This window comes from Bemisia tabaci, chromosome 2 (assembly GCF_918797505.1).
Source record: "Bemisia tabaci chromosome 2, PGI_BMITA_v3".
Lineage (NCBI taxonomy): Eukaryota > Metazoa > Arthropoda > Insecta > Hemiptera > Aleyrodidae > Bemisia > Bemisia tabaci.
In genome coordinates, this window is record NC_092794.1 from 52474038 (window position 1) to 52495826 (window position 21789).

At 39.9% G+C, this 21789-nt stretch overlaps 1 protein-coding gene across 3 annotated transcripts in view; it reads left to right on the forward strand.

Moving 5' to 3' along the window:
- Positions 1 to 21789, forward strand: part of LOC109032099 (uncharacterized) — a 114591-nt gene that overhangs the window by 80573 nt on the left and 12229 nt on the right. For all 3 annotated transcript variants that reach the window (XM_019044096.2, XM_019044173.2, XM_019044253.2), the window contains exons 4-7: positions 15702 to 16008; positions 17052 to 17281; positions 19155 to 19300; positions 19797 to 19993. In XM_019044096.2, the coding sequence (XP_018899641.2) occupies positions 15702 to 16008; positions 17052 to 17281; positions 19155 to 19300; positions 19797 to 19993 (880 nt within the window). The remainder of the gene's footprint in view (positions 1 to 15701; positions 16009 to 17051; positions 17282 to 19154; positions 19301 to 19796; positions 19994 to 21789) is intronic.

Consider the following 21789-nt stretch of genomic DNA (forward strand, 5'->3'; position numbering starts at 1 on the left):
TTACAATTTTTGAATTAGGTAACAATCAGGTTTCATATCATTTTTTTTTAAAATTTCGATCTGTCTTCATAGTTCTGTGTTGTCAAAGTTTTCACGCACTCATGATGGGATTTGCCTGAAAATCCATTAAGTTTCATTTTATTGCTCAAAAGTATTATTACTTGCTAAGTTACGGGCACGAGTTTTCTGCGTTTCGGGATCTTCGTTTGACCTAAAAATGCTTAAACAGCTTCATAATACACTCATCTAATGGCTTTCGTAGGGGCCAAAATTGGGAGAAGCCAGAAGCGCGAAAGTCGGTCGAAAACACTGCCGTGCTGAGGAAGAACGCCGTATGAGCCTTCAGGCGTTGCCAAGTTTCCTTCCATAAAAACCGAATCTACTGGGAAAATTGTGAATATTTTTTTCTAAAATTTTTATACAATTTTGTACGCAATTTAATCTAAAATATCTGGAAATTTTAAAGAAAAATGTGCACGATTTTCGTCAAAAATACATGTTTCATCAAAGGAAATTTGGCAGCTCTCGGATGTTCATACGGCGTTCTTCCTAAGCACGCCAGAACACACCAGTGTCCGACCAGATTCACAGCTTCATTTCCTTTAAAAATGCATCACCGCATGTGCTGAAAGGGAATTTCAAGTACCTCGCCATGCGCTACGTGGCGTCGGCTTTTGAAATCTTGATACCACTATCAGCGTCACGTATTCACGTATACTAGATTGCCACGGCTACTGAGGATGAAGTACCCACGTGTTTATTTTTCAGGTTTTGTTTACTTCAATTTTTCCCCGTTTCAAAAGCCAGCAAGCTCGCGGCGAAACACTCGGGATTTTTTTTCTCTCCTAGCATCAATCATCTTTTACCCCACACTCAAGCCGTTCCTTTTATTATTCACTATCGCTTCCTGTTTGTTTATATTCCGATGAAAATGTGTGATGGCTGAACAGTTTGTAAGTACACTTCCCGTGAAGAAAGAGGGAGGGAGAGAGAGAAATTGACATGACATTGAAGCTCAAGGCGCCCAGGATGGCTATTGGCGAGTCTTTTGCTCAACGGAGCAATATTTCACCAGTGACGCTAGGATCGTCTTGCTGTGAGGATGGAGGGAAAATGTGCCTTCGTTTTCGTAGGCCACAAAACCTAAAAAATCTAGGAAAGTCAAGTAATTCCTAGGAAAAGTTAGGGAATTTGCAAGAAGCGTTTAGCTCGGTAGAAATTAGTGTAATTAGAATGAAAAACATTTAAACGGATGTTCTTCGTCAAACATTTTGGAGTGGGGAAAAACCAAAAATACTCATGAAAAAGTCTGGGAATTGGAATAAGAAGAAAGAGTGGAAACCCTGCGACACGAATAACTTCAACAGACAGATATTGTATGAGCTGACACTGTTACGTGCAGGCTCCACTGCTCCAGGCGTTGGCATCATAAATCCAGAACGCCTTCAATTTTAGCGTATGCAATATGGACATCCCTCGAGTTCGAATAGTTGTATCCTAGCATTTTTCGCATCATTGCGTTTTATACTTTGGATCTGTCGCTCCGATTTTTGGGATTCTAGTAGTTAGAAAAAGTCTCTCTTATTTTCATTTTTCTCCTTTTTCAATTTTCTCTTTCTAATATTGTATTTGTGTAAATGCATTTACACTTTAATTCAATTAATATTGCGATAATTTTTTAGATAAAAAAAAAAATAGATTATTCATTAAACTGGAACGGAAGCAAGTACCATTCTTTTTTCCACAGACGAAGTGAAACGATTTGAAAGTATTACTACGCCACGGGTTCTTAATGGATAAATCATGTACCTATATAAAGTCCTATCTAACCACATTATTTTGATCTTAAAGCTCATTACACAGTGCAACGAATTTTTTCTCTCGTCATTTTGTCAAAAATTGTTACCAACGCCCGTTTATTAGTGCTTAAGTAGAGGAAAATATCATCAAAATTCTAGCTTTTCAGATTTTCCTTCAAAATTTCCTGGAAAACGGGCATTTACCAGGAAATTTTGATTTTCTGTAAAAGTGATGCATGGTGGGAAAAATCGGAGCCTGTTTTGAAGTTGGCGTAATACTTCTGATCAAATAAGCCGCTTTCGAATAAAAAGCTTTTTTCTTATTTTTCCTTCACCAACGATAATATAACGGTGCTCCTGCATTTGTATACCAAAAACTTAGGTGTGAATCGGTCCAAAACCACTGTATAAAACTTGATCAATCGTACGTTTAAATGTAACGGCGAAAAAATAGTGACAGGTGCTAAAGGGGGCGCAACTCACGCGCGCTTACTTAACTTGTTTCAAGGTACCGATTTTTCTCAAATAACGCGTTTTTCCTGTCGAATAAGTTTTGATTTCTTGGAGTTAAGTGAGTAATTTCACCGAGTTTGGCGCTAAAAATACATTAGGCATTTCTCCAATCAAGCATAACATCCAACAACATGACCCTACCAAAAGCAGGTTTGTGTTACGCAGTTCAAATTCTTACTCTGCCTAGTGGGCTGATCATTGAAATTGGTAGATAAAGCTATGGACGAAGGGATTAAGGAGCAATCCTATTGGTGGAAGTGTGCGGTTGCAATGGACCAAGGAAGTAAGGCATAGACAAACTAACAGCAACCCACGAGAGACCCTGTAGTAAGTCCATAATTTTCCCCTTTAATGTATAACAACCTCCCGTTTCAACCAATAGGACCGCTCAGCTTTCTTTTTTTTTCTTTTCGCTATGGCTTCGTACATCAATTTCAACGATCAGCCTTCTGATAAGGAATAACACCATATGAGTAATCAATTGTTGCCAGCTTTTCCTCCATAAAATATTTATTTTAAAGACAAGTTTTAAATGTTCAGTTTTGAAATCTTCAGATACACCTGATTACATCGTGAGTAAAATTCGCTCAGTTGCTCACCGAAAAAAATCCATTAGTATTTCAGGAAATTCATATTTTATCAGATCACATTTGGCAGCGGCCAGATGTTCAATTTTTTTACGGCGTTTTTCGTAGCACTGCAGAGCTGCCCCCAGATATCTGCCGGTGAATAATGGCGCTTCGAGTGTTATCAATGATCCTAAACGATTTCCCTGAATATTCTACATCATTGCCAGATTATAGCCAGATATAATTCACTGAAATATTTCAGACCTGATGTCTGTCGTGAAATGCCTTCTAAAATTAACTCGACAGATCTTCCCCCTCAATGTTGTCACTCAGTTCGCCTTTCATGTGGAATCGGTCGGTTTAATTGCAAATTCCAGCGGGCTAATTATTGGAATGGATAGACAAGGCGATAGGCAAAGGAGTTAAAAGGAAAATGGAGCGATTCTTTTGGTTGAAATGGGTGAATATATAGACTAAGGATAAAAATGACGAACTAATTATAGTGTTTCTCGTGGGTTGCTGTTAGTTAGTCTATTACTTATTACTTACTCCTCTGTCCATTGTATGCAACCACCAGTATCCACCGATCTAATCGCTTCATTTTCTCTTCATCTCTGCTATATCTATCAAATTAAAATCTTGGCCCACGGGTCGATTATTGAATCGGTATCGAATGATCTCAATCGATAAATCCCTATCTTAGCAACGCTATCTATCGATTCCAAAGTCATAGTTTTGAAACGGTGCCCGGCGTGGCAACAACGTAGAGTCAAGGGGTCATATGATGCGACAAATCGTCGCTCCTCTAACACAAGGGCTTAACTTCATTTTTACTCGAGTTTCGGTAAGCATGGAGCTATACAGACGGCAAGGCTCCATTAAAAATCTACTTACGTCTTTTTGTCAGAGAAGCAGTGGAGTATGAGGGAAAGAGCGACTTGTTCCGTTTCCGTCACGGACACGGACAATGCGCCTGAACCCAGATGCAGCGTTGCCGATCTTCTAATAAAAATTGCCCTTTTTACGTAGCTTCTTGTGAAGCCGTAGCATATGTCAGGGATTTGCAATTCGATCACTGATGCCTTTGTAAAATTTCACGGAAACACACTCCAAAACTCAGAAGAAGCGCACAGCTGATGTAGTTCATGGTAGTACTGGGCGCTTTTGTAGAAAAGAGCGTATCCGCCCAAATTTTAAAAAAATTCATTTCGTGCCATATTTCTCTGACCCTTCTCGTGTGACCATATAACAGTTGGTTTTTAGAACATTAATTAACTTTTTTGATTAGAAATATGAAGACATTTCGAAGAAATCGAGTTTTTTCATGATTTCTCGAAACTTGATTTTTGGCGATCACGCCCCTCCTGAAAAGTACTACGTTTTGCAATTTGGAACTACAATTTCTGGCTCAGGTTCAAAACAGCATATGCACCATTAGTTTCCTTATGTCCATGAGTGTTTTTACGGATGAGTCGGAAATTGTAGTTCCTAACTGCAAAATGAAGTCCAATGAAGCCGTTCGATTCGCCAACATACAATTCGCAATGATCTTATCAAATCTATTCCCACACTGGAAAAAAAAACACATTGGATCTAGAGTCCAGACTCTTAAAAACATTGACAAGAAAAAATCCTGTAGATTCAATCGGATTTTTGCTTGAATCAAAACGAAATCCGCTTAAATTTAAAGGCTTGGTTCTTGATTTAAGCTAGATTCTGATTGAATCAAGAGTACTTTCCTTGTCGATTTTAAGAGTCTGGACTCTAGATCCAATGTGCTTTTTTTTCCAGTGCATAATCAAAGGTTGAATAAATCACTCGAATATTGATAGATTTTTGCATCGCTTCTCTCGGAAAAATCGCGAATTCCTCGGTCGAGACGAGGCGGCAACGACGTGCAGATGCCGGGAGAGCCCTGGCCCCGCGAGATGCACGGAGGATCACGGAAAATATTTAAAATTATGTCGTGTCGGTATGAAAGGAAGTCACGACAGGTACCACGCAATCCCCCGACAATAAGGCGAGCCCCGAAGCCCCTCCTCGCGAGGTCCTCTCGACGTCGTCTCCACGTCGGCGGCGATCTATCGAAGCGGCGATAATGCCGCACTCTGACGTGACGTCATGACGTGACGTGACGCGACGGCGACGCGGATCGTCGTGCCAACCCCGGGCTCGGATCGGGGAGCCGGGGTATTGAGGACAGTCTGATGATCTGCTCCATCAACTTTTACTGTTCGGAAACTCGGTTCCAATATACCACCCCCAAGAGGTAGCCACACGTGCCCCTTTTATGATCCCCTTGCAACTTTCAAAAGTTCACCGCCTCGCCATCGAGATGATTTGGACTACATTTTGCAATTTGGAGCCATAAATTCTAGCCCGGTTTAAAAACAACGCATGTGCCATTAGTTTCCTAATGCACATGAGTGTTTTTCCAGAAGAGCCAGAATTTATAGTTCCAAATTGCAAAATGCAGTCCATTTCAGCTGTAACTAGTTTTATAACTAAGTCGATGTATTTGTCCATAGCTTCGACCATAGAAACAGCTATTTCTCTATGGATACTCACCCTCCCTCTCGCAACCTTCAAAAGCTCATCGCGTTTTTATTGGCATAATTTCAGCTGTAACTAGTTTTATAACTAAGTCGATGGATTTGTCTATAGCTTTGTCTATAGGAACGATTCCTTTTCTGGAGGTGCTCTTCCTCTCGCAATCTTCAAAGGTTCACAGCGTTTCCACCGAAATGGTTTCGAAATGGTAGAAACAGCTATTTCTCTATGGATACTCACCCTCCCTCTCGCAACCTTCTAAAGCTCATCGCGTTTCCATCGACATGATTTCAGCCGAAGGTAGTTTTGTAACTATGTCGATGGATTTGTCTATAGCTTTGTCCATAGAAACGATTCCTTTTATGGGAGTGCTCTTTCTCTCGCAATCTTCATAAGTTCACAGCGTTTCCACCGAAATGGTTTCGAAATGGTAGAAACAGCTATTTCTCTATGGATACTCACTCTCCCTCTCGCAACCTTCAAAAGCTCACTGCCTCGCCATCGACATGATTTCAGCTAAAGCTAGTTTTCTAACTATGTCGATGGATTTGTCTATAGCTTTGTCTATAGGAACGATTCCTTTTATGCGGGTGCTCTTCCTCTCGCAATCTTCGAAAGTTCACAGCGTTTCCACCGAAACGGTTTTAGCCAAAGCTATGGCTGAATACATATATCGAAGGCCAATAGTCAGAGCAGGCGTCTGTGAAATGTCGAGGCAAATGGTAAATTATTTTCTCTGAACTTAAAATTCTAGATCTCTCGCTGATTTTTTATGAAATTAAAATTTCTGTAGTGTGTGCGCACAGTTAGATTGTGTGATCGCAATTTCTCCCTCAAATAAATTAAAGAGTTCGCAGCTACTTTACTAAAGTCAATCGTAATTGCATTAATTTTCACCTAAAGTAAGAATGTTTATGTATTTTTTTTTTTTTTTTTTACAAACCTTACACTTTCAATGCTTCTATTTCAGACTGTCACTAAAAATGTAATTAAAGAGAAGAAATTTAGTTGGCTTCTATGTAATGTTTATATTTTTTGCATCATTTTAAATGACAGCCAAATGAAAGCATGAGTCCGTAACGCCAGCTCCACAAGTTTGAATGATCGCCTAGTGCCAAACTAAGTGCGGCCGGCACAAAACGCATATTAGTGCCTACAAGACTGCGGGTATACTCTAAGCATTGCGCGTACATCGCGGTGCGTTCTGTAATCGTCGAAAAACTCGTATCCCTCAGTGTCAAGCCTACCGCGGTGTATATGTACAGTGTACACCATTTTTCGACCAGTACACACCGCAAGCCTGAGTTATATTGAACCAGCCCAAAATTCGTCGCCTCTCTCACGTAAGGGCGTATCTCAATTTCCGCGTGAGCCCCAAAAGGCAAGGAGTTAGGGGCTGTTTAAGTATTACGTAACGCACTAAGGGGAGGAGGGTTTGAGCCAGCGTTACGGTGCGTTGCAAGGTGGGAAGGGGGGTAAAGCCCCGCGTTACGTAACATATCCGAGACAGGTGGGAAAAGAACTTTGAAAAAACTTGCAAAAAATTGAAAATCTCGCCTGTCCGGAATGAAAATTTGGGGAGGGGGTCAGGCCAGCGGTACGTAATTCAAAAGGGAGGTGGATGGCTGCGTTACGGGTGCGTTACAAGGGGCAGGGTTGCCACAGTCAGGGAATGCCGGGAAAACCGGGAAATGCCAGGCAATTTTAAAGTCAGGGAAAACCGGGAAATGTCAGGGAAAATTTGTTAAATCACCTGTAATTGCTTTCTAGAATGGGTTTGAGGTTTCGAACAACAAATTTTGCCCGAAAAATATTTTCAATTACGTCCTTTTAACCATCTGCCACATCTTCAATTGTCAGGAAATTTCACCAAAATGTGTCAGGGAAATCAAGGAACTATCAGGGAATTTCATTTTCCAAATTCTGTGGCAATCCTGAAAGGGGAGGGGGCTAAAAAATCGTAAGAGGTGCGTTACGTAACACTTGAACGGCCCAATACATGATGGATAGGGTTCACGCACGTGGGAATCGAGGTGCTCCCTCACGTCACAGAAGGGACGAATTTAGGGAGCCCCCTCATGTGATAGTATATGTGCTGATGTGCGTGTGGAGGTAGAGGGATGTTCCAAGACGTTCGTGTAACCCTGTAACCCCGCATGAACTTCCCGTCCGTATCACATTCGACACGACGTACGGCTTGGCGTGGCGTCGAAGATGCCGCCGTGAGCCACGCGATGGCGACCGTGACCGACAAACCGACTGACTGTGACTCCTGGCGTCGCGGCGCTGGCTGGCCCGGGCGCCCCGGCGCACTTTCGGAGCTCCTCTCACGCTCGCAAGTGCCGTCCCAAACTCGGCTCCTCGACGTCCCATATATTTTCGAGTGATCGATAACTCGAATATGAGATTTCCACCGTGGATGCTCCCGCCCCAGTCCAACCCCTCAGTCTTCGTTCGGGTCGTCCGCCGTCGCGACCCCTTAGCGCCGTATACTCGTGCCCGTCGAGGATTTCGCGGGTTCGACCCCGGATTTCCGGAATTTTTGAGTATTTTGCATCTCTGTCCGGATCTCCTTTCGTCCATACCCGTGCCCGTCGTGGATTTTGCGGGTTCGACCCTGGATTTCCGGAATTTTCGAGTACTTTGCATCTCTGTCCGGATCTTCTTTCACCCACACCCGATCCCGTCGTGGATTTCGCGAGCTCGACCCCGGATTTCCGGAATTTTCGAGTATCTCGCATCTCTGTCCGGATCTTCTTTATTCGTCCATACCCGTGCCTGTCGTGGATTTCGCAGGTTCGACCCCGGATTTCGGAATTTACGAATATCTAGTCTTCTATCCGGATCTTCCTTCGTCCCTATTTTTTTTCTCCCAGAGTTTCCCGGAGTGCTCTGCGCCGTTAGAAATATTCTTTCGTCGAGAATGTTATGCCATAAAATTTGACTTATTACACATACTTCGGGGTGTTCCTTGGTATGTTCAAAAGAAATGAGAAGCCCTCCTCCTAAAGTATTTGAAAATAAAATTATTGTATGCGTAAAAATTTTCCTAAATGTACACTCGCCGTAATTTCACCGAATGTAGCCTCGAATTTCCGGAAAATTGAAACTATTTGCCGCTCTTCTGGGATTTTATTCGTTTCTGTCTCTTCGGAAATTACTGCCTCAACTGAAATTTTGCTTCGCCTTGGAATTTTTGCCGCATAATGTGTGAAAATCCAAGTAGTGTTTAGAAGCAAATCTTTGAAAAGTTTCCAAAAAAACTTAGTCGCAAATCGGAAGTATCAGGAACCTCCATTTGTGGCTCATGTTAGATACAGTATAGTTGTACATATGTATGTTTCGGTATCAAACACTGACTTTTTTTCGATAATTTGTTCAATGCCGCGAACATTTCAATGTACAAAAAATCAGAAAGGAGATAATTTTTAATGTGATGATGGTGGTATCATGTGCGCTTTGAAGGCCTCCCGGTCTTTTTAAACTTGGAGAGACTGTCTTCAATGGCGTGCGAGGTTTGGAGAGTTCCTCAGCCGTGCTATCTTTTTAGATGCAAAATTTATGATCTGCAGGTGAGATATTCAGGTTTTAAACAATCTATTTTTAAAAGTATCTTATCATCGGTTTCACCAAAATTTCATGATCAATTCATTCTTTTTTTCATTCGATTTCGGCGGTAGTTCCAACGCCCCCTCCCCCCTTCATTCGAGTAAAAGCACCCACCATTTGAGTTGGAAATAGCAAGCAATAAAAATGTTTTTTCGGACTAATTGAACATTTTTCGAGAATAGTTAAAGCCTTTGTTGAGTGAAGGAGATGAGGGACTTTTTTTTGAATAATCTACAATAATTGAACTTTTGTTGATTTTGAACAAAACTTGTTCTTTGAAAGTAAACTTTTTACTCATGAGTTTTCACACTTAGAATTCCACTTATATAACCAAGTGTTTCCAGGAATTTCAAGAAAAATAAGTCATAACTTTTCTCTAAAATGAATATTTTATTGCGGGAATTCGCAGCATTCGGTTCCTCCTGCGCTGTTTTTCCTTGGAGGCTGTACTTAGTACTTTACGGCCCGACTGTCGCAAGTCCAAAGCACAGTCTCTAAGACCTGCGAAAACTGGAAACTACCGAGATTTATGAGGGAATGTAAATTCTTCCAGGGATCGCATCATGAAAGTAGTGTTTAAAGACCGGTAATTTATTCTCTTTCCATTCCGAAATCATAATTCTCTTTGAATTCGGTGATTCTTATTGACCGGCTTTAAAAAATCGAACCAAAGATGGGGAAGTTGATACTTCATCCTGAACTTAGGAAGAAAATCTAATTTTCTCCAAAAGAATCTGAAGAAAAATGATGTCGGGCTCAGGAAAATTTTCCTTGAGCCCGAGGGAATATAAGAAAATGAAAAAATTAGGAAGTGTAGACACCATGCGTTAAAGTAACCTTTTCCCGTTGGTAAAAAGCTCTTTCTCCTCTACGTTTCTAAAATAAGCGTACCATTTTGCGACGATACAACTGTTCAACCACGTGGGAGCTCGTATTGCCTACACTAAAAATTGAAGGCGAACTGACTTGGCGTTAGTGTAACTGAACTGGCTTTTGCAATTATAAGAACTAAAATTTCTAGCTCATGTTAGAATCAGCATATGTGCCATCCGTTTCCCTATGCAGGTAGTGCTTTTATGGATAAGCCTCAAGTTGTAGGTCCTAATTATTGAAAATGTAGTCCAGTTTCTCCCGTGTGCTTTAAACTTTACAGCAATCCCATACTGAACATCAATGTACGAACATCAACATCGATGTATGTACTGCACGGTTAATATAAGGCTGGATTGCATCTTGCAAAAAGGAACCGATAGCATTCCAATATTGTCAGGATTGTGCAACTTACATTCTTTACAATATAATCACTGAATCACACGAAAAATTCTTACGAAGGAAATTTTTGGCTGGAATTTATATAGTCGATTGGGAGTAAAGGTAAGCTTATTTAGGTGATCGGTTTATATCTGCAAGGTAAAACTAGTTGCACAATCTTAGCGACATTACAATGCTTGTGGTTCCTTTCTGCAAAATTCAATTCATATCTAGTCTTATCGTATCGACATAGATTCAATAATCGGGCGGCAGTCGAACGTGTTCGGACAGCCCCAATTTCTCGGAAGTCAATTCGCGAGGACTAAACCTTATCAAATCTGGGTATCGCGACTACGTGTCTGATACGAATCGGACTTCCCAAAACCCGTTCCTCAGGCTCCCATTCATCGAAACCATCCGCGATGTTGGGATCTTCACCCACCTCCTCCTCCATGTAACATCCCACGGCCCACAGTGGATCGATTCAATGGGCCTGTTGCAAACTTTTGCTAGAGCAAAACTAATAGTTGTTTCTTACAGATAATGCCTCAAAAATCACGATGAGCGCATCGGCAAACTCTGAAATGCACTCATAACTTCACAATCTGCGTAAGAAATTTGCGGTTTTTTGAGCTTCCCGCTTCAAAAACGATACTACGGCACAGGTGAACATTTTGTAAGAGGAGTCGTTCCATCGTCGGCAATAATCATCATAGCCGACGCCAATCCGCCAAAACACGTTTGATGGGACGAGATAACACCTGAACTGGATTAGACCAGATAACAATCGGTGTGTTAACGTTCATATTTTCCACGCCCGAATTGATTGACCTTGAACTCTCCTTGAATTACGCGCGGAACTGCGTGCAAGCGTCGGCCATGATGAATATCGCCGACGATGGAGCGACTCCTCTAACAAAATGTTCACCTATGCCGTAGTATCGTTTTTGAGGCGGGAAGCTTAAAAAAACGCAAATTTCTTACGCAGATTGTGAAGTTATGAGTGCATTTCAGACTTTGCCGATGCGCTCATCGTGATTTTTGAGGCAATATCTACAAGAAACAACTCTTATTTTTGCTCTAGCAAAAGTTTGCAACAGGCCCATTAGAGAGCTCGGACAAGTAATTTTTGAAACAAAACCGCGAAACTTGATTTTTATTTCGTCACATTACAAACTTCGAGGGGCGACACTTGAAAAAAATTTCACGAGAAAACCAATGGAACCACTTTTAGAACCTCAAAGTTTTGTTAAACGGAATTACAAGCGTTTAAAGTTTCCAAATTTTGTCCGATAGAGAATTTGCAGGTGTCTTAAATTTGATGAATTTCGTGTCTAAGTCGAAACTACTGAGTGAACCGAACACGAGGATACCCTTGATTCATGAATTCAACAATTATTGGAGAAGATGTGACAGTTAAAATGATATAATCTACTAAAATACGTGTGTTTAAACGAGAAATGCCGCCAGATGACGTCACTACACTGGAAAAAAACACATTGGATCTAGAGTCCAGAGTTCCAGACTCCTAAAAACATCGACAAGAAAAAGTACTCTTGATTCAATCAGAATCTAGCTTAAATCAAGAACCAAGCCTCTTAATTTAAACGGATTTCGTTCTAATTCAAGCAAAAATCCGATTGAATCAAGAGTATTTTTTCTTGTCAATGTTTTCAATAGTCTGAACTCTAGATCCAATGTGTTTTTTTTTCCAGTGTAGGCAGTGCATTTTCTCACTTTCACGTCTATATTTGTACTATTTCCCTTATTATAAAAAAATTATAAAAAATACTATGAAATCAGCTCTTTAAGAACTTTCAAAAGAAGCTATGAAAAATATGCATCCAAATTTTTTATTAACTCGATCCACTGTGCGGCCTCGGCGTTGCGCCCGGTTCATAGTCCAGACCGGTGCAGTTTACAACGGTGAACGGAGCTTTTGGCTACGCGACGCGATAGTTCGTCCACAGGTTGTTTACGCGAGGTTGAGGTTAGCATGCCCGACGATCATTTCACAGTGCGCTTATCCCCAATTAGTTGAACCGAACGCAGCTCAGTTTCGCACGATGAGAGACGTATCGAATTTCGCGCATTACAATTCATCCCGTCGTTTGCGGGTCCCTGGAGGGTCCTTCGGGCCCGACGACAAGTTCCTCGATCGGATGTACGCCTTCGTGAAGCTCCAAGTTCTGAAGGACATGAACGTTCGCAAGTTGAAGGAGTACAGGAGGCCGGTGAAGGTTTTCGTGCAGACGCTGAAACACAAGGTTTGGAATCGAATCATTACCTCGAAAAGGCCCGGTTTTGTCACGTTTTGTAGCTTTGGACGTGTTTCTACCGAACGGAACTATGTGTATTATGACGTGAGCCCTGTTATGCATGTATCTTTATGGGTCTTAGGGCTCATGTCTAAGTGCTCATGTCTAAGTGCCTATAGTTCTGTTTGGTAGAAATGCGTCCATTTATCATTTTGTGACGAGCACTATGGTTGCCTGTTAAATTTAATGGGAGATTAAGGCTTCTAGTTCCGAAAATGTCATCTTGACCGTAAAATGTATCATACAAGCATTTGTTGGGCATCTTAGATTTCGTTGATAACGTAGGTAGGTATACAGACGCTTTTTGCAATTGAGTTTCTTAAAAATAGTGTGGTTTATGGAAAAAAGTGTTTAAAATTATGTTTTTGAGTCAAACCAAAAAAAAGGGACATTATGGCACGTTTTTCATATCTTAGATTTTGCTGGAGTATTTACGCCGTATTGTTCCTACCTAATACACGAGGTAAACAAACCCTCAAAATGCGACCACCTCCTTTTTTTCTCTCTGTGCTATACAAGCCCTTAAACCCTCAAAAATAGCGTTGAAAGTTTCGTTTTAACAATTGGTCAAAAACTAGAGGTGACAGAACTCGGGCTGAATTCAGCGAGAGGGCTTTGAGATTTTTTTTCTAAAAATAAGGGATTTCCTTAAGCTTGGTTGAACAAATCTTCCCTCGCGACCCGACTCTATCCTATCACCTCTTGATATCGTTTAATCTGCTCATCTAATATAATAGTAAGGGTAAGATTTGTAGCTCCATAATTTCCCACTAGAGTCAAAAGCGTCATTTAGACTGTGGATTGTAGAAAACTTGCTGAAATTGCGGTGCAATATTGCCAAACAAATGTGACCCAATCTTTGGAAAGGACTCTTCTTCCTGGAGTACATTTTCCTCAACTTTTTGCAAACATTCAAGTACCACGTTTATCTACAATTTAAGATTTTTGTCTTTGAACTACAGGACCAATATTCTCCCTAAATTTTTTAGATTTTATGGTAATTACTTGCGCCAAAATTTCCAGATTTTTTCCATCGCATTGTCAAAAGTTACGGAAAGTTTTCTGTCGGAAAGGAAGATCCCTCTCCACAAATCTGGTCACAAATATTGCTGGGAAATATTTTTAGCAACGCGATCTCATTCACAAAATGAGTGTCTCTTCCTCTCTGTGAACTTCGAATATTCTGCTCTGGCAATGAATCTTTGATACATATATCAGCTCTCATTCCAATCAAACATTTTTTCCACAATGCAAAACAAATTTTCTACCTTTTTTTTTACTTTTTTTTTTTTAAAATCAGAAACAAATAAACATAAACGTGATTTACTCAAATCGAAATTTTTTGCTGGAAAATTCACTCTCCAGAAGTTAATTCCTCAATCTGCTGGTCGCTTCCAATTAGGAAATCCCCCCTCTGCTATCATAATTGTTTCATCGCGGTAATCCCCTGCTTTGCGTACGAGTGAGCAGCGTAGAATAAACCTATTATCCGGGAATGGGATGAAGCCAAATTGAAAATCGGGGAGTAACCAAGTGAAATTTCGTAATTAGATCTTTAAACAGGGGGATTTTCTTTCACCGGAAGAAACGAAAGAGCCAATCAACTGATATTTATTCTTGTAGAGAATTCTGGCGTTGAAAAACGATAAAAAAATAAAAAAAGCAATAAATCAACGAATGAGTGAATATGTTATTTCTTCATGTCACTATTATAGTGCAATGCATACAGTCAACGTTTCGCTCCTAGTTTGTCTCTGCTTACGATGGTTTAGTGAAAGGGCTGACCGTCGAAAAGTGACATTCCCGACACCTTCATCCTGAGGTGGAATAAATATCAGATGAGGAAGCATGAAAAAAATGCTCTCTTTTGTCCAATAATCACCTGAAATTCACGCGACTGCCCTACTTTCGAGTTGCGTCCTTCAACTATGCGGAGGGGCGGAGAGTAGTTTTTACAATTATATTAACTGTCATTTTCCATCAGTTTTTCCTTGTTGAATGGATCCATGGCAACTGTTTTTTTTTTTTATTTGTCGTATAATTGTCCAAGAAAACTTCAGAATGATGTCGACTTGCTCGCCTTTGAAAAAATAAAATAAGAGTTGAGATTTTTAAACTCCGCAAACGAGATACGTGGTTTGGGAGTCTCACCGTCGAAATATGTTTTCTCAGACTCAAAATAGCATAAGAACACGTTCTTGTAGTTATGTGTCCCAGGCAGTTAAGCGGCTGACATATTGTTTCGATAAGTCGCAATAACCTGCGTCGTTTTAATGTAGATAGGATAGGTCCTTTCAAAGCACGATCTAAGCACGATGCTGACCGCGCGAGTTAGAGTAATAGCGCCGAACAGAGGACGGACGGTGACGGCCGGCCAGCGCAAAACGCATATTAGCGCCTACAAGACTGCAGGCATACTTCACGCATTGCGCACGCACCACGATGCGCGCTTTATTAATCGTCGAGAATTCGTAATTTCTCGACGTCTGACCCACCGCGGTGTACACCATTTTCGATCAGTGTACACCGCGAGTCTGCAACCTCATAGATTTTCCATCCCTTTTTTAAAAAAGCTTCAAGTTGAGTGACCTGCAAAATCATGGTGACTAGAACCGGGAATAAGCGGGATTCATCAGGAAATGCCCAATTTTTGGGGAAATATTCTTAATGATTTTACATTACTGAAAACTTCTCAAAATTCACTCTATGGTCTCCTCTTTTAAGTACAAATTAGCCCTGGAGATTCTACAACCGAGAAATGCCCTTTCTGTACTAAACGTCTCAATTAATCGGGGCACCGCCACAATTAATTGGAAATGACGATATCAACATTGGCGAATCCAGTAAATTGGCAACATTGTCTTTCCCCATGTAAACATGTTACAATGCATCGATTCTTGAAGAGAATAGGTGCTCCGACAAGAATCGATTGTTTAGCATAGGTTTAAATTGAGAAAATCTGGTGTTGCCAAATTGCTGGATCCGCCTCTGCATATGAACCAGCAACCACTGCCTCTTTTTTTCCCTGTAGAATTTACGATCTACGTCTAGTGTCAAGAGTCAGCTAACATCTGAATGACTTTTTGTTTCAGCCGCCGGAGAACCAACTGCAGAAGGTGGGCGGCGACCGGATCCTGTCGGAGCACGAGCTCCGGGTCCAGAAGTCCCTTCAGAAGCTGAACGTGCCCGACTGGTACAAGAACAGCAACGTCCCGGCCTCCGGGTTCATCCTGAAGCGGCACAGCGACGCCGGGCACGGCCACGGGCACCACTCCCACCTCACGCTCCAGCCGTGGCAGGGACTCAGCTCCAAAACCACCTCCCTCTCCAGCCTCGGCTCCAGCTACTCCAATTCCGCCGGCCACGGACCCCCGCCCAGGAGCCCCACTGGCAGCCATCGTAAGTCTCATGCACCCACGGATGCAGAATCAAATGAGGGGCTTGGAGGACAAAGCGCATAAGTGCAGTTTTTGAAAAAATTGAAACATTAATGATTTCAAGCAAAACTAGTCTTAATGCATATTCTGTGAAAAAATTGCCCCAAAATTCCAATTTCTAAGCATCAAAAAGTCAGTTTCAACTTTCTTTCCACCCTTAGGATCCGTGTAATTTCGAAACTTCTAACACGTATTTCTCGAAATAGCGAAAACTGCACTTATGCGCATTGTCCTCCAAGCCCCTCCTATATAATTTTCATGATTTTTAGGAGCTGCATATGCAACCTGCAACCATTATCCAAGAATTTAAGATTAAGAATTCAAAATTAAGATTTATCCGCAAAAAAAAAAAAAAAAAAAAAAAAAAAAAAAAAAAAAAAAAAAAAAAAAAAATATCCGATTTATGTCTGTCTCTGTTCAAATTCTCATTTTTTTCTTGAAAACCCTTCAACTTGGATCAAAGTTTTTCTAAATTCAGTTTTCACTAAATTTTGATTAAACTTTCTCAATTATCCATCGAACTTAGTCAAAATCTACGTGTCTTAAGCTGCTAAATTCTCCCAGCTCTTATCGACGGCGTAAGTCTGCAATCACATATCTCACTTGCGGTGTCTGAAAAACTCCTCCTCTATGTTATTTTTTTATTTTTGAAGGAGAAAAAATTGACATTATTCCTCGACGTTTCTGCAGAATTTTTTTCGCACAGAGAAGGAAAATCACAGTAATTTTAAAGAATTGCCGTTAAGTAGTTTTCCGTTTAAAAAATAAAGTATGACAGGAAGTCTGCAACCTCGCAAACCGAGTTATGTGATTGCCGACTTATACCGTCGATATTTTTTTACGTAGGAGGCAGATGTTGAAAGATGTGATAGAAATGAATGCGTCCTTTTTGGTCCTTTTTGATGATCCTTTTTGGTCCTGTCTGATGGTCCTTTTTGATGATCTTTTTTGGTCCTTTTTGATGATCCTTCTTGGTCCTTTTTGATGATCCTTTTTGGTTTTCAGGTGGTGGTATGATGAGCCCAAGCCCGACACCGACACATGTGTTTTCTCGATGGAGCACAACACGACTGAATAGTGGCTGTACCTCTAGTAATACATCGCCGTGCAGCAGTGCCCGGTCCTCGTTCAACTACAGGCAGCCCTACCTCGGCTGGCGCTCCCAAGAGAGGCTCAACAAACCGCGCACTCCTGCCGAGAGGCTAGCCGCTGGCCTCTTGCCTCAACAGAAACAAGTAAGCACAAGCTTCTAGCCCTAGCTTCACCGACCAGGTCAAAACAGACCCGGCGGTTCATAAAAATGTTCGTACTTTTCCTATTTTGGCATCCACACAGTGCTTCACAAAGTGGCCCACAAAAATCCTCCAGAATTGGGTTCCAGCTCAGCATTGGTTTTGGAAAAAAAAATCGCTACCCTTCAAATTTTCAACCGGAGCACAATGGATCGAGTCAGTGGGGGAGATCGGACATGATTTAAAAACTTTAAAAGCGTATATCTTTATAAATATGAACTTTTGATGTTTTAAAAGTAGTTTTGTTGGTTTTCTCGTAAAATTTTCTATCAAAAGCACCCCTTAAAATTAAAATTGTGATGAGATTAACGAAAAATTTCACAATTTTCATCAAAAATTTCATGTCCGACTTCTTCCTAAGACCCATTCCCTTATGCGGAGCCTCCCAAGGCCTGAACCAGTTCTGATGGAAATTTTTGCGTTTCCCAGTGATGTAGTCCGTTAATAATAGTTTGTAGTGCTAAATAAGTGAGTTTATGTGACTAAAAACAAATGTTTAGGGTAGTAAATGTAATTCATACTCATCGTACGTTTTTATATAGTTTGATTCTGTATGATCCAAGTGACATATCACCCTGTTTTTTTTTGTAAAGTGAGCTATTGACTTGAGACCCTACATCTTGCAGGAGAATTCTGGTGGGGGAAGTGTGAGGAGCTCCAAAGAAATGAAAAAAAAAAATCTTGTAAAACCTGTAAACCGTGTGTGTTGTAAATATGGGTTAGAAGAGGCCCCAATTGGTTATTTGAGTATATGAAAACGGTTGGTTAAGCTAGTGCTAGATGATTTCAATACATTTTCATTAAATTCTCATTTCCATTTGAGTGGAGAGACACTGTAGATCTAAACATTGACCAAGGTCGGATTCGGTTCAAACCCCATTCATTTTAAATAATGAAAATGATGAAGAGCTAACCACGGAAGAGCAATTAAGGGTGGCATCTAGTGGTCAAGGGTACAACCAAAGCCCCCTCCGCCTAGGTCTGAAGCTTGCACAGAGCTCAAACACCTACTACAATCAAAACAAGATACATTTAAAGAAGAAAGAAAGAAAAAAAAACTGACGCAATTGCACACTAAAAATAAGACGAAAAACAAACACAGTAATATGAATAAATAAGTCTGAGGTACACAAAAATGTATGAGATATTTTTGGGTGGTCTCAATCCCCATATCAACCATAAAACGAAAATATAAAATAATCACTGAATCAAAACCGATGTATGATAAGAAAAAAGACTCTTCTTGAAAAGAAAGTCCGAAAGACTATTTTTACTTGTTGTCACACATGGGGGCTCAGGGTTCAAATTTTTTGTTATTTTTTTTTTTGTTGTACTTTTTTTTTCTGGTTGATAAAGGGGTTGAGACCACCCCAAAACGTCCGAGGCGTTTTCTATGTATTTTAGCCTTGTGTACCTATTTTATCGTGTTTGTTTTCTCATTGCACTACCCAATTGCTTTGTGTATTCTATGTATGTGCTAGTCGATTTTACAGCGCACTAGGGCCCTATGCGACACAGAACAGCCATTGGAATCTGTCGCGGTAGAGATTTTCCGGTACCTGGTATTTCTTGATCTTCTTTGTGTATTGTTCTTTTCTATAAATCAGACACAACTCGAATTTGTTTTAAGAGCACTTTTTAAGACCAAAACAAACTGGGAAAAGTAATGTCCGTAGGAAAGCAAGTTGAATGATGTGAAACTTGAACTCATATCGTAAATAAGTAGTGTTATGTTCTTGCAACCTTGTATCAGCCACTTCAGTCACCAATTTTTGAACTATAAATTTTGTATGCTCATCGTTAACCCTCTTTGCAGCAGGTACAAAATGTGCCAAGCCTTACTGATGTACAAACCTCAATCAAGGAAGTCACTGCAGCTATCGTGCATTATGTCTCAAATAGGTCTGAAGCATGCAATCCATCTCCAAAATGGAACAATGAATTATCTACAAGTCCCTCCAGGTGAGAAATTAGAAATTAGTTGAACTTAGAAATTATTGTCTAACATGTGATTGTAAAATTATTGAATCAACTTACTTTGAACTTAAAGAAATAACCAGCAAGGATTTTCTTTGGATGTCTTCAAAAAATTTTTTCAAATCGTTGGCCAACGAAGGTCATGAGAGAACCACAGGTATGAGTTACAGCCCTGCACAAACCACATTTTAATATCAAATGTAGTTTTCAAAAGACACATTTTCTCTCAGTTGTTTTCTTTTCTTTATAGCTTTTGTAATTGTTTTGGTACCATAATCATTATCAGTAAGTAGAGGGAATTCGTAAGTTTTGCATTTGGTCTAAATTGGTGAGCACTATCTTTAGTTGCTGAATTTTTCTCAATCATGTATTATGTTCTCATTCAGGAAGATGCCTGCCTCTAATTCCCCCAAGGCACAGTCAGTCTGGGAGCTCATCATGCATTCTACTTTATTTTTATAATTATTTTTTTTTTTTTCAGGTCTGCATCACCTAGAGGCAGCACTGGTCGTCTCTGCTGGTTAGAAAGTTCATTTGTCGGAAGCCGTCCGACGGAAATACCTGCAACACCAAACGTGACTGACCTCAAATCTAGTGAAATAAATAACAAAGATTTATTTTTGGATCTAAATAATCATAGAGTACATTCGCCAATCACTAACCGCTGCAGTCAGAATGGTGAGTTGCTGCTCACATAAACACTTTTTGCTCCTGTATCATTGTAGTGTTATGTGCTGTTGGTAGAACCATTTTTGCTCCTTAGGGTTCCTGGCGTTTGCGAAAGAGAGCCCTGAGTATTCCGTAGATACATAGGTGCAAAGTCACTGACTTTCTATACAATCTTGCAGCCTGCGTTAGTGAAATGGTGTTTTGCTTGGCATGGTAAAGCGTTTTAATTTCTACCTAGCAGTTGTTTATCTAAATCTATGAGAGGTCAGAAGAGATTTTTTTTTAGTTTACAATTTGATACATGTTTTTTTTTTTAATTTTGACGTAGGCATGATAGTGAATTTCTTAATTATTTAATGATAATGAAAACCCATGAGGAAGGTCATTTTTCCGTTAGAAAATACCACTTTTAATGCTTGATGACGTTCCCTTTAAAAACATTGACAATGGCACCTCATTCTCTTTTCCAACTTCTATCGATAGGAAGTTATTCTGTTTTTTTAAGGTACCTAACAGTTTTGACGATATGAACAGGAAAACATTTGCAAGTAATTCTGACAGTTCCCTCCGGACAAAATTTTAGCGAGTAAATTAAAATTAATGCTGTCAACTACTTTTGAAATGCATCAGTTAGTGTTGAAACTGAACATGTTTATTTTTGTATTTGCTCTGATATGTAAGCATTCTGATGGACTTGAGGGATTATTAAGAAAAAAATCACTTGTTAGGCTCAACATTCATCCATTCAAATATGAACATTCCTCGTTTTCCCCTTATGTATACATTTAACTGCCACTCTTTTGGGGAGAGACAAAAATCAGAAAGAATGGCTCACCATAAGACTTTATTCATTCTAGAAGTGTGAGCTCTCCATCTGTCCCTCAAAGAGCACCTATCAAATAAATTGGTTACTTTGCGAGGACTTATTTTTTAAATCTTGAATACAGTATCATTCAAAATTATTTTTTGTTGTCAATATTTATTTATTATTTGAGTTGTTAGATGTATTTGTATTTTGTCCTTCCCTTTTCGGCAATTGAAAGAAAACTTTGGTAAATAAGATTACAAGACAGATAAAGTTTGTTCATTTCTTTTTCTAAGTTGATTCTTGTTGTGAAATTGACCTCAATCAGCACTGATCATATACGATGACACTAAGTCAGCCTTTGGGTGATACTATTGACCTTAAACTGATAACGGCTTAACAATCCTACCTAATATTATATTATTTATGAATGCGGCAGCTAATAATATCTGGTTTTTTATAATTTTTCATAACCTGGATCGTTTAAATAGAATTTTATCTCTTTTTACATCTTGAAGTGTTTTTGTCTTCAGAACTACAGATGATTAAAATGTCGGATTAACTCAATCTAAGTATATAATTTTTGAAGTAAGAGTATTTGTGATCAGCTTTGTACAGAGCTTCCTTTTTAAATCAGTTTACATCTTCTTACCATCATTCATTTTTTTTTATATTCCTTTCGTTAAATCCTCATTTATCAAATGAAATCCTACTTCTTATCTTTACAAATTGTCAAAGTCTTGGCAGCTCATGCTTTCATTGTACATGATGCAGACAATTTTCTTACCTACCTAGATTTCTCGTCCAAAGAAGACATGAGAGAGCATCAATCTCCTATGAGATCTCATTGATGTTTTCATTTTATTCATCTTCTCGAAATCAGAAGAAAATTGCATCTAAGCATTCGATCGAAAACACATTTTTATTTATTTTAGACAGTTGCAGGAAGTGAGATTCTTGTCCATCACCTAAAAATAATGTTAAATATTTTTACTTATGT